Source organism: Salvia splendens, chromosome 7 (genome assembly GCF_004379255.2).
Source record: "Salvia splendens isolate huo1 chromosome 7, SspV2, whole genome shotgun sequence".
Lineage (NCBI taxonomy): Eukaryota > Viridiplantae > Streptophyta > Magnoliopsida > Lamiales > Lamiaceae > Salvia > Salvia splendens.
Window position 1 is genome coordinate 29,679,115 of NC_056038.1, and position 18,020 is coordinate 29,697,134.

Below are 18,020 nucleotides of genomic sequence, written 5' to 3' on the forward strand. Positions count from 1 at the left end.
TTCATTTCTACTCTTCAGTTACTTCCACCAACCAAAACAAAAAAAAAGGAAAAGCTATTGGTTTTGTATTATACCCTCATAAAATTTTCATCACTGGGTAATGGAGAATGTGGTGGTCCGGGTGTTGGACCTGATCAGGAGCAGCAGGGGCAGTGGCAGGGGTAGGGTGGATGGCAGCTAGGGCTGGGAATCGGTTCGGTTCGGTTAGAACCGAACCGAAAAGTCGGTTAACCGACTCCAAAAATTTTCGAAAACAAAGAACCGGAACCGGAACCGAGAGGGAATCGGTTCGGTTCGGTTAGGAACCGATTTTACACGGTTCGGTTCGGTTAGGAACCGGTAGGAACCGAATTGGGAAAAAAAAATAAAAAAAGTTGTTGTTGGGATTCGATCCCTGGTCAATGCGTGAGAAAAATGGCTAGCCTACCACTTGTGCTACAACGCTCTTTGTTTTTCTTATGTTTGTAGAAATAATTATCTTTATATTTCGGATTATAAATTAAAAAAATAAAAACAACCTATGCTTAATCTAACAATTAAAAAAGTATTATAATACCAAAAGTTCAAATATTCAAAAGTTTACAACCTACTGCTCAATCCAAAAGTAAAATGAGTCTTTGGGCCAGTTTTAAATAATTAAATTACATCAACTAAGCCCAATCGGTTCTTTACGGTTATAACCGATCGGTTCTCGGTTATAACCGAGAACCGATCATGACCTTCATATGGGAACCGACACCGAACCGATAACCAAAAAAATCGGTTATCGGTTAACCGAGAACCGATTTTTTCGGTTCGGTTCTCGGTTAACCGACTAACCGATGACCGAATTCCCAGCCCTAATGGCAGCGGCCTACATTAGCATTGACTAGCCAACAAAAAAACCTCATTGCGCAGTTTCTTCTACAGCGAAGTACGGCTGGAGTGCTGCCAAGAGGTTCTTCTGCAGAGGCAGCCAAAATATTCAACATCCACAAAAGGACAGCAGAGAGAATTTGGCACATCAGTAAGCAACAGATAGACAGAGGGGAACCTGTCATGATGCAAGGCAAAGCAACAAGTTATCAACACAAAGATAAACTCATGTTAGATGAAGACAAGTTTAGAAACTTGTCCATGCTTGAGAGATCAACCATAAGGAAGGTTGTTTCTAAGATGGAAGTAAGCAAGACAACAATTGGTAGATTTCTTAAGAGTAATCAGTTGAAACCTCACACAAGTGCTATCAAGCCTACACTTACTGAAACCAACAAAATTGCAAGGATGAAATGGTGTCTTTCTCATATTCAACCAACACTAGCTGAAGGTAAACTTCTTTACCATTCAATGCACAACATTGTTCATATTGACGAGAAATGGTTCTACATGACAAAGACATCAGATAGATACTACCTTTTGCTGGATGAAGATATGTCATACAGGTCCTGTAAGTCCAAGAGATTCATCACTAAAGTGATGTTCATGGCTGCTGTCAGTAGGCCACTTTGTGGGGCCTGATGGAGAAATCATATTCGATGGTAAAATAGGCTTATTCCCATTCACAGAACAAATACCAGCCCAAACAAGTTCAAAGAACAGGCCAAAAGGGACACTTGAGACAAAGCCTATTCAATCAATTACCAAGGAAGTCATGACAGCTTGTCTCCTAAACCAGGTATGCCTCTTTTTCTGTCAATAAAGCTATCAGACATAAATCATGTCATCACTTAGTCACACACACATATCATTGCCAGATTATACCAACAATCTAGGCCAAATGGCCAGCCAATGCAAGCAAGAAGATTTTCATACAGCAAGATAATGCCAAACCTCACCTTAGAGCTGCTGATCAACAGTTTGAGTCACTTGCTAGTACTGATGGGTTTGAATTCCATCTAATTAGCCAACCACCCAACTCCCCCGACACAAATGTGTTAGACCTTGGTTATTTCAGGGCAATACAGTCACTTCAAGATGACAAGATGGCCACAAGTGTAGATGACTTGTTTAGGAATGTGTTTACCTCATTTGAAGAACTCTCACCACAGACTCTGAATAGAGTATTCATCACATTGCAAAGCTGTTTGACAGCAATATTACAAGTGCAAGGGAAGAATGACTACAAGATCTCTCATTTAAATAAGGACAGATTATACAGAACAGAGGGGCTGCCTTTACAACTTCAGGTTGAAGAGGGTTTGGTGAGAGAGAGCTTGGAGTACCTAAAGCTGTCTGAAAACAACACTGTGGACACATATGACATGGGGCGGCTTAACCATGCTTTAGGGTACTAGACATAAGTTTAGGGGCTGGAGTTTACAGTATAAGCACCAACATATATTTGTGTTTAAGATGTAAACTCTTTTTTTTGTGCATAGGCTGCATTTTTTGTTACTGCCATCGGAAAAGTTTCATCACATGGCATCAGCCTCCAAACCCTTCATAGGGGGTGGCTTTTTTTGCTAAATAGGCTGCATTTTGTATAAACATCATCACTGTACACCCTAGTAAGTAATCAGTGAATATTTTTTGTATTATCACTTCAAATCAGCCTCCAAACCCTTCATAGGGGGTGGCTTTTTTTGCATTTCCCTCAGAAAGAGTTCATCCTAGGGCATACAAACAACAACACAATGCATAGGGACATCAGAGGATAGTTGCAACAACCACACAAATGCATAGGGACATCAGAGTGTAAATACAACAGCCACACAAATACACATTCACATTCATCAACATTTCCCCCAGCCTCAATATCATACAAGGTAGTCATAAACATTTCCCCCAGCCTGAATATCACATAACATGGACCAATACCACTTCAAATCAGCCTCCAAACCCTTCATAGGGGGTGGCTCAATATCACATAAACATGGACCAATATCACATTCACAGTCATCAACATTTCCTCCAGTCTCAATACACATAAACATGGACCAATATCACATTCACAGTCATCAACATTTCCCCCAGCCTCAATATCACATAAACTTGGACCAATATCGCATTAATATGGAGCAATGCACATAAGCATAGATTACATCAGAAATAAGCTGCATTTTCCTAAAGTCAAAAGCCTCCAAACCCTAAAAAGGGGGTGGCTCTGAATTAGAAAGAAACTCACAAATCAGAAGATATCCTTCATGCAAGGAAACATGATTAATAGCATAGCTTTTTCATTGTCGGTGTACTGTCTATTTGGCTCAACCGCCGGCTGCATTGCTCCTTCCTCGATGTCATCCAAACCAATGGAAGGTGATTCGCTTTACAGCAAGTTCACAGAACGTGAAGGCGGCTTGGTATCAGATCCGTCAAAGGGGGCAAACGGAGGCTGAGTTTCAGATCCGTCGAAACCCTTATCCGGATCTTCGGTTTCAGAGCTGCAGGTTAATGGGGACGGAGATAGACTGTCAGAAACGTAGAAGCCCTCAGCCGGAGGCTGAGTTTCAGATCCATCGAAACCCTTATCCGGATCTTCGGTTTCAGAGCTGGAGGTTAATGGGGACGGAGATAGACTGTCAGAAACGTAGAAGCCTTCGAAAGGAGGCTGAGTTTCAGATCCGTCGAAACCCTTAACCGGCGCTTCGGTTTCAGATCCGACTTCAAATGGGGACGGATCTAGGGTTTCAGAACCGTAGAATCCCTCGGATGGAGCTTCAGTTTCAGATCCGTAAAGGACCAGATCGGGAGGTGTCGGCCCTTCACCCCCGTCGTCGCCTATGAACGGTGGAACACCGTGAACCACAGAGCGACAACAACTTGCGTCGTAATCTACCCAGTTCGGCGGTGTTTCAGGCACGACGGTGTCCATCACGTCGGAGGGAGGCGGAGGGGGAGACTGATTGAGGCGGAGGGGGAGAGAATTCATGAGAGAGAGGGCCGACAGTGAGAGAGAGAGTCGAGAGTGAGTGAGATTAATCTAAAATGAGGGGTTGACTGCAAACCCTAATGGGTTTGCATTTTCTTTTTTTTTTTAAGTGTAAATAATGGCATTCTTAGTAAATTTGCTAAACATTAAGGGTGATTTTGATGTCCAAAAATGGTAAGTGGGCAGAGTGACTCTTATTGGGGGACATCCCGAAAAGGAAATTAGCGGCTCTTATTCGGGGACGGAGGGAGTAATTTTCTTGCATCAATATGACATTGCTTCCTAGTTGAAGACAGTTTGTGCTTGATTTTTATAGATGTAAAATGTATGAATTGTTTTGTGGTTATTTGCAATTACATGATATTTTACTTGTTTATATTTTGGTGTTTGTTCTCAGCTTGAACGAAATATGCTTAAAACTTGGGACATTTATTATGCAGTACTTAGTTGAAGGAAGCATGATTCTGAATTGTACAAGGAATGGAAAAGTAAACTCGGTATTGACCTCTTGGTCAGTCATTTGAAGCTGATTCTCAATGAGAATCGTTCTTCTACATACCATCTACCTAATGAGGACAAGGAATTGCACGCTCAATGGCATACCGCGGATTGTCATCTCAAGGGGTTTCTGTTGGCCACGATTGGCAATGCCCTTGAGAGGTTTGATGAACCCACTAGGCCGTTGATCAATAAGCCTAAGCGGTTTGAAGAAGTATCCTCCAAGGCTAGAGCTGGACTTGCGATGAAGTGTTTGAGGAATGGGGTATTGAAAGATGGCCAAGGCGTGGGCAATATACGTCCTCGTCATGCATGGCTATTTTTCATGAACTTCTAATGTCGGGACGGAAAATTGACCCAGAAACCAGACAAATCATAATCCTTGATGGTATTCCAGAAAGCTATAATGAAGTCAAAAATGAAATTTTGTTTAGTAACAAATCAATTTCAATTCTAGAGCTTTATAACAAGCTTACGAGTGCTCAAGTTCAGATAAGGAAAAAGAATGGTTATGTGGCGAATAACTCTTCTGACCTAGGACACATATGGCAGAGTGTTCAAGGGAAAAACTGTGACCTTTGTATTGAAAAGGAAAAGTTTTTTTCCGGTTCGCGGGGTAAGAACTATATTCAAGTCAGACCGTTTTTAGAGCACTTTCTGCTTTTGAACAGTGAGAGATTATTTTTGCTTATATTTACAATTGTTGAATTTTGGGTTTTTGATGTTTTTTATATTGTTTTTTTATGTCACATTGGATTATTGGTTTGGAATTTTATTCCTAGATTATCAATTACTCTTTTTGGAATATCAATATCATTTTATAATGCTTGCATTATTGGAAAAATGAATTTTGATTATTCAATTACCAATGACATCGAATGAAACCAAATTTAATATCAAAATGTTTACTTGTGGTTATTCTTGTTGATTCAGTTATTAAGAAGTTTTACTTTTAATTTTGTTGATTATTCAGTTCCTTCAATCCTTTAAGTTTTGAACCATTATTTTGTCAATGAATCAATAGAACCTTTTTATGTTCGACATGGATTCAAAATAAAATAAAATGATCATTTGATCGCGTTTGTTCAAATAAGGATACAAGAAAAATAATCACTATAATTGATTACAAGACAAATAAATTAATTCAACTATTCACAAGAAAAGTATTTATTTTAAGAGGGAACATCTTTTTAGGTCCACAAACTTTGTCCAAGTATCATTTTAGGTCCGTGAACTTTGAAAATATCATTTTAGGTCCGTTAACTACAAGTTAATATCATTTGAGGTATTTTGAACTTTTTCCGAACGAAAATGCCCTTAAGGCCTTCAAAGCCCAATTTGGACAATTCTTTCGCCACTCATCTTGCGTCAAACACCTAGAGTCCAACAATTTTTTTATTACTATTTAATTCAATTACCATCCAAATTGAATTTAAATATAATTAAAATTTGCCGTAAAAAATAGTACTATGTGTTAATTTTTCAATTATTACATGACCAATTATATAAGGATAGTGAATTGGGACTTGATACTTTATTTTATTTTTTTCAATCTAAACTGCATTTTAAGAGCTTACTATAGGTGATTTGTGAATTATATTTAGTTTATTTGTCTTGAAATTAGATAACTATTAATTTGGATGGTCATTCGGAGTATTATTTATATGAATTTCAGAATGGAGATCAATTACCATCCAAATTGAATTTAATTATAAAAATTTACCGTTAAAAATTGTTGGACTATAGGCTTCTGGCGCAAGATGAATGGCGAAAGAATTTTTCAAATTGCCCTTTGAAGACCTTAAGGGCATTTTCGTCCAGAAAAAGTTCAAAATACCTCAAATAATATTAACTTGTAATTGACGGACCTAAAATAATATTTTTAAATTTCACAGACCTAAAATGATACTTTGGCAAAGTTCGTGTACCTAAAAAATGTTCCCTCTTATTTTAAATACTAGAAAGTCTTGTATAGTAAATATACTGTGCACATTAAAATTTATTTTAATGTTACAAGCCAAGAGTTAACTATTTAAATAGTTGGTGTTTATTTATTTTGTTGTGAAAGTGATGATTAAAATAGTGGGAGCTTTTCTTAAGGAATAATTAAATTCCAAGAGTTTAATAAGAGCTTCATAGCTCATTTTATTAAACTAGGATGAATTTAACTCTAAACACTGTTTAATTTGTTTTAATATCTTAGAGAATATTGAGACTTCTAATTTTCTACTTTTAAGAGTGGGAGCTAAATTTTGTCTCATAGAATATTCATAAATGGAATTAAAATAATGTTCAATAGAGTTAAAATAGCTCACACCCGATAATGAAAGGAGTGTTGATTTGCACAACTTTCAAAACTCTAATAACATTAAAAGTTTTCCATTGAACTATTAAATTTAGAAATACTTTGGATTTTTAAGGAAAGTATTTCAAGTTAGAAATCACAACAATGATTAAATAATAAACTCTTGGAATTTATGACTATAAAACAAATGATGCAATCATTCAGTTTTATTTTGTCATTGGACTAATTTTCAATTAGTCATTGTGGTTAGAGATGCCCAGGGTTTTCGGTTCGGGCGGTTAACCGCGAAACCGTAACCGGCGGTTCCGGTTCCGAACCGGAACCGTGAGATTTAAATCGAACCGAAACCGTCACTTTGGAACCGTGGTTCGGTTCAGGTTCCAAAATTTCGGAACCGAAACCGTGTCGGAACCGCCGGTTCCGGGCGGTTCTAGACCGGAACCGTGAAAAACCGCCGGAAAACTCCGAACTGTAACCGTAACCGCCGGTTTTTGAACCGAAACCGCGAAACATCCTCGCGGTTCGGTACCGGTTCAACAATTTTTAAAACCGGAACCGACAGTTCCGAACCGTAACTGCCGGTTCCGGAACCGTGGGCATCTCTAATTGTGGTAAAACAATTATGTTCATACATATATTTTCATCGCAAGTTATGTAGCAAGGATAATACCAAGTTAAATTGGGATTATACAATTAAAGTTTTTGAAATCATATTCAACATGATTGAAACTTTGTGTTGCTATAAGTATTCTACTTTCAATAGTAGAAATTCAGAATGATCAAGATTATTGGATTTTGATAGAGGAATATGTATAAGTGCACTTGAGAAAGACACATAAAATTATTCCAGTGGATCAAAGGACCTAGTAATATCTTGAACAAATAAATGTACTCCTAAGTAAGAATTAAGGATATAAATAACAAGTTTGTATTTTCGTTTTTGTGTACTCTAGCAAACTATATTGGTAGATTCTTTTATAGAATCATAGTTTGAGTACATAATGGCCAAATCCTGCTTTGAGTATAAGTGTGAGAAAATGTGTGAATGTGTAGCACAAGGCCAATAAAGGAGTTGGTATCCTCGAAAGCATTCTTTGGGTACAAGTGCAGGATTGTTGGGGCTTGTATACTAAAAGATGCTCCGAGCGTGCATGCCTTTGTACAGTCAGCTTGTGCATGTATACAAGAAAAGCCACGTCCACTTGTTTACCTAATTATGAGAATAAATAATACTCCATCCGTCCCATTAAAGATGACACACTTTCCTTTTTGTTTTGTCCCAATCAAGATGACCCATTACTAAAAATGGAACACCTTTTATCTCTACTTTATTCTCTCTTACTTTACTCTCTCCACTTAACACACAAAATAAAGTTGCATAAAATCTCGTGCCGCCCAAGGAAGGGGTCATCTTCCTTAGGACGGAGGGAGTATAATATAATGGTTTATTTATTGAAATAAAAATAAACAAGTTTAAGGCTTCTTACTAAGAAGGTTAAAGTAGAGGAATATGATGATTTCACATGGATATGGTGTATTCTAACCTGGTATTTGATTACAGGTGTAACCGGTGATTTTTTTTTGTTTTAGAACATTGCACAACAGCACAAGCACGCACCATTTGTGCTTATAAATGAGATTGTGAAGAAGACTAACCAGAGTGGGGTGAGGCAGTTTGGAGGATTGCAAGGTTATGGTTTTTATTTATAATTTATCTTATATTTGAGGTTGTGTAGGATCATTGCATTCAGAGATGTTTGCTGTCATAACGATGTTTAGATTTGCAGTTTTGTGCGACGAAAGATCTCCATGCGAGAATTATGTTGATATAATTAGCCACATGGAAAAAACGTGCCCCATTACACCTACATGAAACCTTATCTCCTCGGAAACATGTACTCCCTCCGTCCCACCACAAGTAATTAACTTTCCATTTTGAGTTGTCCACCATAAGTGATCAATTTCATTTTTTAGCTAAAAACAAAACTTCAATCACCTATTACTTTATTTCCTATCTCTTACTTTATTCTATATCTCTTACTTTATTCTCTCTTTATCTCTTTATTCTCTCTTTATCTCTCTTACTTTTTACTCTCTCATACTTTACTCTCTCCACTTTAACTTAAAAGAAATTCATCACTTGTAGTGGTGTAGCACCCCGGAAAATTGTGACTTTTTAATTATTATTCTTATTTGATGGCTTATTTTTTTTATTAATGTGGATGTTGAATAAGAATTTCTTTTGTGGAAATGGAGTCTCTATGTGTTTGAGTTAATTATGTGAAATTAGTTGTTGTGGGTTATGTGAGTTAATGTGATTAAACTTCCAATGTGTGAATTAAATTAAGTGGGATCATGCATAATCATTCTAGCCATTTTATTTGAAATTTTCGGTCCTCCTATTTATTGGAAATAATACTTTTTTTCTTGGATTTAATTAATTGTTTTGGGATATTTATCCAAATTAAATCCTACCATACCTTGCCAAATCTTTCCTTAGCCTATTTAAATTGGGATTTAAATTATTTCCTTGTGGAAATACTTATAATTTTCGCCCCCTCCCTTCTTTTCTATTTGGAGATTCTTGAATTATTTTGTTCCTATTTTGTGGGATTCTTTCTCTCCAAATAAATTGATTTGAACCATATCTCTATTTAATTAGTCAAAAAAATCCCACAACCTCAATTTCCTTCAAAAGTACACGCCTATTCCCTATTCTTTTTCTTCCACCAATTTTTAATTTGTTTTATTTAAGTGGGGGAGTAATTCTTGAATAAATAGAACAAAAAAAACCCTAACCCTATTTTCCTCATTCTCACGCCTCCCTCCCTCTCTCCCTCTCTCCCTCCCACACGTTTTCTCCCTCCCTCTCTTCACCCTCTCCAAAATTCCTTCCAATCCTTGTTCTTGCATCCATTGGAGTTTGATTTTCAAGAGTTCCCGACGAATCGCATCAATCTTTGCTTCCACCGTTTGGTTTTCGATCCAAGAAGGTATAATTGAATTTTTTTTCCTCATCTTCTCCATTGAAACCTTGTTCTTGATTCCTTCATGCATATAGTGAGTGTAGCAATCTTAGATCGCATAATTAATCGGTGGGAATTTGTGTTTGTATGAGAACAATTGTGAATATGCGATTTTGAATGAATATGGGTGAAGTTTGAATGAATCATTTGTGAATGATGTGTGATTATATGAGAACTTGATTGTGAGAACCTTTTGAAGCATGACTGTGTGTTGGAAGCATGAAAAATTTGTGTTTGGATGCATGAGGAATAAACTCTAATTTTGCAATTGTGAAGCCTGAAAACTGTGGTGTTCGGACAGTAAATTCCGTCGTGTGTTTGACTGATCAAACGATCGAATTTTGACACGATATTTTAACTGAGTAAACTTCAAGGTGTTTTCTGTGTTGTGTGTGAATTTCAGCCCCTTTTGATGAAAGATGAATTTTTAATAAAGTTTTGAAGTTGACTGCGCAATTCTGCCAGAAACTTGTGTTCTCGTCCAAAAAGTTTCGTATTCTGTTTGACTGACCAAATGCCCTCCGTTTGATGTTATTATTGAACTAGATGAAAATTTGAAGTGTCTTCTGAGTCGTGTAAAAATTTCAGCCTCATTGGACATCGGATGAATTTATGGTGAATTTTTCAAATGAACTGCGCAATGCTGCCAGAATTTTTATATTCCGACCAGAGAGTGGTATTAATGTTTTGACTGACCAATGACATTATTTGAGTGTGAAACTTTACCTGAATGAACTTGAATGTGTCTACTGTGTTGTGACCAAATTTTAGCTTCATATGAGGTCAGATGAATTTTTGGTGATTTTTACAAACTAACCACGCAGTTCTGCCAGTTTAATTGTTATGTGAAAATATCACTTGTTGCTAAGTTTGACGAACTATATGATGCATGTATGATTTGGGAAAGTATCCTATGACATGATTATGTGTGACACGTTGAGAAATATTATGGCATATTTTTCCTTATGTCGATGAATGATGGGATGGGTAATTTAAGGGAAACGATAAAAAAGACCAATAGGACATGCATGATAACATAAGTTTATGGAAAGCTGATTGTGTTGTCGTTGGCAAGGGTGATTGAGTATACGTGAGCTCAAGGAACCAGAGTTGCATAAGTTGGAATTGTGTTGTTAAGCAATCGAGGTGGGCTTTCTTTTACTAAACTCTTTTATGTTTCAAACATATGATTGTGGAGCTATAAGGGTGGTTTAAAGTGTTATGTCATGCCATGATTGTTTTGATGTTGAGATTGTTGCCTGATGCCTAGTTCGTTTGAGCTTGCTCCGTTAGGCTATAGAGCTATGTTGAGATTGTACTTGATGCCTAGTTTGTGAGTTCGCTCCATTAGGCTATAGGGCTATGATAAACGAATTCGGGTCTGAGTAGGGCCGCAAACCCTATCAGGCTGTGTACACAGGTGGGATCGGGAGCCGTCCTTGCAAGTCGGCCGGTCTCGTGGGTGAATAGTGTGGCCACACTTTCGTCGCACTATGGTAAGAGGATGTGAATGATTGATTGATTGATGAGAAAGTGGAGAGATTGTTTTGTCTGGCCAGACTATGAAAATGTTTTTGTGTTCTTGATGATATTTCTTTTCTAAAATGTTAAAACTCGAGTTCACTGGTTTGGATGACATAACTGTTATAAAATGTTTTCGGCATGAACCCATTGAGTACAATAAGTACTCAGCCCTGCATATGTTTTCCCTATGTGCAGGTTGAGCGGGATGTTGCGATGGATGTTGAGTGAGCTTTAGGAATTCCAGAATGCGTCGTGTCTTCATACATGGGCGTCATCCTATGACTCTCCTTTGATACTTGTTTTTCCGCTGCCTTGTTTCGAATCGTTCTTGATAAAGTCTTTCGTTTTTCCCCACACTACGTTATGACATTATTTACCTTGAGACATTAATTTGTTGTTTAACTATTCGATAGACCAAAATATTTCTTTTTGAAGTTAATTGGGTTTTCATATTCAATCTCGTCCTTTATTGTTATCTTTCATTGCGTCCCCCTTTTCTTCCCCGCTCCTTAGTCCCTCCCCTCGTCACGTTTTCCCCGTCTTCACTATCCTTAGTAAGAGCGGTCGTGACAAGTGGGACGGAGAGAGTATAACATTATCATATTATGAGTTAAAAATTGTCCTAACTATCAAACACGGGGGAGGAAGAGAATGGTCAGGGTCTTATCCCTTGACCTCCCTCTTACACGACACAGTAGCCCAGGGTAAATTGTTTCTATAATTCTATTTCCCTAATTTGCTAACTATAATAATATAAGGTGAACTTTGTCAAGTAGAATGATTCAAATCAATTAGAGTGAGATTTTGTTATTCATAAAACATGACTTGTCAAATAGGAGTACTATGTAAAACATCATCAAATTAGCTAGCTACAGGTACTGATACCAGAATTATGAATAAACGCATCTTTGTATGGATATAACGTGTGTTCATTTGATTTGAAATCTATGCATAACGGATTATATAAATAACGAGTTAATGACGATAGAAAAATCATGGGTTACAGACTCACACGCCCACGATGCAAATAACTTGCCACGTGATATTTTCTTCAATATTCTTTTATGGTGCAAAGTTGCAAGCAACAATGCCCGAATAGGGAAACTGAAATAATAAACATCTAAAAGTAACCAACCGCTAACGAATCGGCAGATTTTCTAACCTATGAATTCCTCTAAAAATTCAATCACTTACCGTAATAACAAAAAATTAGAATATACTACTACTCCATATATCAATCTCAATTCTCAATATAGAATGTAATCTTAAAATATACTCCTACTAAATAATACGGACTTTTAGTAGAAGTAATTAATACTCCTATGTACGATTTAAATTTACTAATATCCTCACGTAGATATCACTGATAACACTTTATAAAGGGGAGAAAATACACCGCTTTGAAAATTTATTCTCTTAGTCGGGATCTGAAACCCTAGAAGCCATGAAAACAGCACTAGAAGAATCCGAGGATGCAGATAATGCAGAAGGCGCGGCGAAGAGGCAGAAACTCGATCAATCTTCGCAGCAGCTTGCTTTCGAAAACCCGCTCCTTCCGCTTGCTTCTTACGACGATGATGAAGAAGTGAAAGAGAGGAGAGATAGAGATAGGGCTACAGATGTAAATGATGGCAAAATGGAAGGTATAAACGCGCTTAATGAAGATGAATATGATGATGAAGACGATGAAGAAAGTAGAGCAGAGCAGGGACGGCATAGTCGGTCGATTGAAGTAAGAAGAGACTGCCCGTATCTCGATACTGTTAATAGACAGGTATTTCTCTAGTTAAAGCTTGAGTTCATTGAATATTAACTTTTTCTGAGTTTTACTTCTATTCAATAACGATTTTTAATTGTATGCTGGTCTAATTGATGGTTCTGATTCTGATTTGAATTGATTTTCGTTAGGGAGCCTTTTACTGTTAAGGATTAACCTATATATATATATATATATAGATATATAGTACTATGGACTAATCCATTCTTTACTAAGATTGATTGAAACTTTGGGATATCTAAGGCCTTGATAATTTCTACATTTTGTTGGCTTGATTCAAATTCGATTGAAAAGGGGTAGAATTGGAGAAATCCTATCAATGATGATAAGAATATTCAATCATGTATATTATCTATCTTGCGTAAAACACGCCGCACTGTTTTTATCAGCTTTAAGTGAATGCTCACTGTTGCTTCGTTATTTGCTCTATTCTTAAGTAGATGAGAAATATTTACTGTAGATTGAAACCATAAATATTGTTATCATCAAACACTCGTATCCAGAAATACTGTTGTAATGATATGATCCTACATAAATGATTGTAAAACCTATCTGTTTGATCACTTATGGTTTTATTTAAAACTGACCCTTGCTGTGGTTCTTGGGCTTCCTGGATGTATCCACACTCGGGTATGCCTGGGTCTTTGTTATGTACTTTTTGTATCCCTGTTTATTTAATTGACTTTTTACCCCGAAAAATATAGCCTCTCATGCAATGCAACTTACAGAAATAATCAGTTACAACTCGTGTGTTGCTAGTTTGTGGTGTGAGACTAAGACCAATTGATGCTATCTAAAGCAATGCGAAGGAAGGTTATTGGTTTGTAAATCAATTTAATCAAATACATTCATACATTGGTATCCCTCCAATATGAAGTAATTTTCTTAGTGTCTAATTAGAGCCATTAACACTGATGTTGTGCTCTCTGGCATCTAAATGGTTGATATGTCGTCATTTTGATCCGCTTGTACTCTTTATCAAAATGTTACTCCCTCTGTCCCATAAAGGACATAAAAATATGCGCACTTTCCATTTTCGTCCGTCCCACAAAAATATGTGCATTCCATTTTAGGAAAGTTATATGAATTTAATAATGTAGGTCCCACTATCCACTAACACCACTTTAACTGCCATTCTCCCCTTCTCTCTTACTTTACCATACCATTCTCTCACTATCTCTTACTTTACCAATTTTGTCTTAATTCTCGTGTCATACCCATTGCCCATATTTTTATGGGACAGAGGGAGTATAATTTAATTTGTTTCGTTTATATATTCATCCTCTCTAGTTTGCTAATACCAATTATTTTAGCTGATACTTTCCTTGTTCATGATTCAATTTCTGAATCCATGTTGCATTTATTTTTCAGGTTTTAGATTTTGATTTTGAGAAATTTTGCTCAGTGTCCCTTTCAAACTTGAATGTCTACGCATGTCTAGTGTGTGGGAAGTATTTCCAGGGAAGAGGACCGAAATCTCACGCTTATACCCATAGTCTTGAAGCTGGCCACCATGTCTACATTAATCTCTGTACAGAGAAGGTTTACTGTCTTCCTGATGGTTATGAAGTCATTGACCCATCATTGGATGACATCCGCCATGTACTAAACCCAAGGCATGCATTGTTTCTTTGTTTGATTGCATTTTTGTTCACTTTATGCCGTTATTTTATTCTTTTAGTTATCTCTTCCTTCATCCTGCTAAGTTCTTTCTGGACCATCCCTTGATTTTTCTAAATTGTACAGGTTTTCAAGAGAAAATGTTATCCATATTGACCAGAATCGTCAGTGGTCTAGGGCGCTTGATGGTTCTGATTATCTTCCCGGAATGGTTTTTGATTGAGCCTTTCTTTGGTGTTACAGCTGTCTCTATTCCTAAATTATTTATGTGATGTGTGCTGAAACATACTAACCATGTTGATCTTTTCCATTTGAAATGTTTGTAGGTGGGGTTAAATAATATCAAAGAGACCGATTTTGTCAATGTTACCATTCAATCTTTGATGCGTGTTACTCCCTTGAGGAACTTCTTTCTTATACCTGAGAACTACGCCCATTGCAAATCCCAACTTGTTCATCGATTTGGAGAGCTCACTCGAAAGATCTGGCATGCAAGGAACTTTAAAGGACAGGTTGAATCATAAACCTAGTCATAAGTTTTCTATTGGTTCTTGACCTTTTAATTCTGATGCTAAATGGTTTTGCAGGTCAGTCCACATGAATTTCTGCAGGCAGTTATGAAGGCTAGTGGGAAAACATACCGAATAGGTGCTCAATCAGATCCAGTTAGATTTATTTCATGGCTTCTTCAAACATTGCATCGAGATCTTAGAAGATCTAAAAAGGGCAGCAGCATCATTCACCAGTGCTTTCAGGTTCCCTCCCCCCTCTCCTTTTCCTATGTTTATGTTCTTTCTCTCTTGTTCTTTCACTAATATTTTGGTTATGTATAGGGTGAGCTGGAGGTTGTCAAGGAGATCCATAACAAGAATATAGGAGAGAAAAAAGAGAATGGGGACAATGGAAATGATGCAGGTAATGTCATCTTAGAGACGAGCAAAATGCCGTTCTTAATGCTTGGCCTGGACTTGCCACCACCTCCACTTTTTAAGGACATTATGGAGAAGAACATTATTCCACAGGTGCGTTTATATCTTAAACTTGGAATTGTAGAATTGTATTAGATGTTCCTTAACAAACTTGTTGATTTAATTTATATGTTGTGGATGTGGAGACTGTTTGACATGTTCAGTTTTGGATGCATAGCTAAAGAATTTATATGCTAGGGGCCTAGAACCATGTTTTATTTATTTTCTTTCATTCATTCAGTATCAAAAAAATTGTAGACATGATATTTCTTTATTGTCAATTTTTTAAATTGCTTTCAGTTTCCTTCACAATGATCACCATGTTTTTGGGTCTGAATGCTGCATCCCGTCAGTTTTTGGTGAATATAACGATTATAGTGGGTGTTAGCTTTTCATATTTGGCCGTATACTGGATTGAGCTACATATCAATCACCTGTATGTTTGTCCATTTCGCAAAGGGAGATTCCACTCTGCATGACTGTTTTATGGCAGACTTATTTGGTATTTTTCTCCCTTGAACTTGTGAATATTTATAGGTTCCACTTTTCAACATACTCAAGAAGTTTGACGGTGAAACTGTGACTGAGGTGGTTCGCCCTGATACAGCAAGAATGAGATACCGTGTCACGAAATTGCCACAGTATCTTATTCTCCACATGCTTCGGTTTACAAGAAACAATTTTTTTGTTGAGAAAAATCCTACACTCGGTGAGTAATTATTACATGTTAAGTAGTAGCTATTGTTGGATCAGTTGCAGAGTGTACTTTCTAGTGTGTAGACAGGATGTGCTATTGATATTTGTTTGTACAAAATTACAAATACTATCCATGTCTGTAGTTTAGAAGTAACCTGATTCCTTTTGGCTCTGGAATTGCAGAAATTAGATGTTGACTAATACTCCCTCCATCGCGGCTAAGATGACACATTTTTTAGTCGGCACGGGATTTTAGGAGTTGCTGGTTAATATGATTAATTAGGGAGAGAAAAGGTGGGTTTAAAAGGAAAGTGTGTCATCTTAGTTGGGACGGAGGGAGTATGTGATTGAACCTAATTCTGTATTTCTGCTTCAGTTGACAGTGTCAGTTTCTACGAATAGATGTTTGTTGTCTTCTTCTATGTGAAGCTATGTGTTATTATTCCCCTGACTCTTATATTTTTATTTGGACATTTTTGGCGCAGTTAATTTCCCTGTGAAGAATCTTGAACTGAGATTACATTCCCCTTCCTGTACCGAAGGATAAGGAGAAGTTGCGATCAAAGTATGACTTGATTGCTAATATTGTTCATGATGGTAAACCAGGTGGAGGATCATATAGAGTATTTGTGCAGCGAAAGTCAGAAGAGCTATGGTAAATACTTGAGTGGCCTTTGAAGTCTAATATAGTTGAGAGTAGGTGCATCTCGATCCATCCCCTTACCCTTTGATCTACTTGTTTACTAGGTATGAGATGCAGGATCTCCATGTGTCAGAGACGTTGCCACAGATGGTTGCCCTTTCCGAGGCCTACATGCAGATTTATGAGCAGCAGCAGTAGTAGAAGATTAGGGATATTGAGAAGTAAGTGGTAGTGGAATACGGAACCTTTAAATATCTGAATTTTGTTCTGTTTTATTGTTTCATTCGGAATGGTATATGAATCCTTTGCTGCTTTTTTCTCTTATGTGCCTACTATTCACACTATAAACGACTCTCTAGCATCCAAATTTTAGGTAACTGCAATTTAATGCCATCTCCTTTGATAACATTCTTACTCTTCTCCCTTGCACAGGAAAACTGGATATGCATCATTGATTCATTGTCGATTTATGTTTAGGCATGCATCCGGACATATATACATGATATTTGATGATGTTGCACCAAATTATTTTATTAAAAAATTATGATCGGTATGGTATACCTTACCGAGAACGCCATACCGCATACCTTATCGAAAACTGCGATATGACAAAATATCATTCCGATACCATACCGAAGTTTCGGTATACTGCATTCCAGTATACCGAAAATTCGGTATCATTAATTTTTGATACTGTTACCTTACTGTAGTACCGTTATGCAAAAAAAAATCTCTTTTATACACAAAATATTTAATAGTAGGATTTTCAGAGATTTTTTTCTTTTTATTTCTATTTTATATTATATAAATATATTAAATATAATGTAATATATATAATATTTCAATATGTACTGATTTTTCGGTATGCACCGAGGTTTTGGTATACCGCGGTATACCGATTCTACGTTATATATCAAATATTCGGTATATCACGGCATACTGCGGTATAGGAAAATTGATACCGTTATCGTACCGAAATTTGCGGTATACCTAAAAATCGGTATTTTTTTGATACGACAAGTACTGTATTTTGGTATTTCGATATTTTTGTCCAGCCCTAAGTATATTATATCGTATTGTATTTTAGTTACATATTCCATTTCATTCTAGTCATCA

The 18,020-nt window shown here is 36.8% G+C and overlaps 1 protein-coding gene and 1 pseudogene across 1 annotated transcript; both read left to right on the plus strand.

Moving 5' to 3' along the window:
- The first annotated feature begins 1,038 nt into the window (after nucleotides 1-1,038).
- Nucleotides 1,039-2,273, plus strand: LOC121810697. Its single transcript, XM_042211446.1, has 3 exons — nucleotides 1,039-1,426; nucleotides 1,479-1,654; nucleotides 1,752-2,273. Exons 1-3 carry the CDS (start codon nucleotides 1,039-1,041, stop codon nucleotides 2,271-2,273), a joined length of 1,086 nt encoding a protein of 361 aa, XP_042067380.1.
- A 10,304-nt stretch (nucleotides 2,274-12,577) lies between these two features.
- On the plus strand, nucleotides 12,578-17,312 carry LOC121742374 (annotated as a pseudogene).
- Nucleotides 17,313-18,020: the final 708 nt, after the last annotated feature.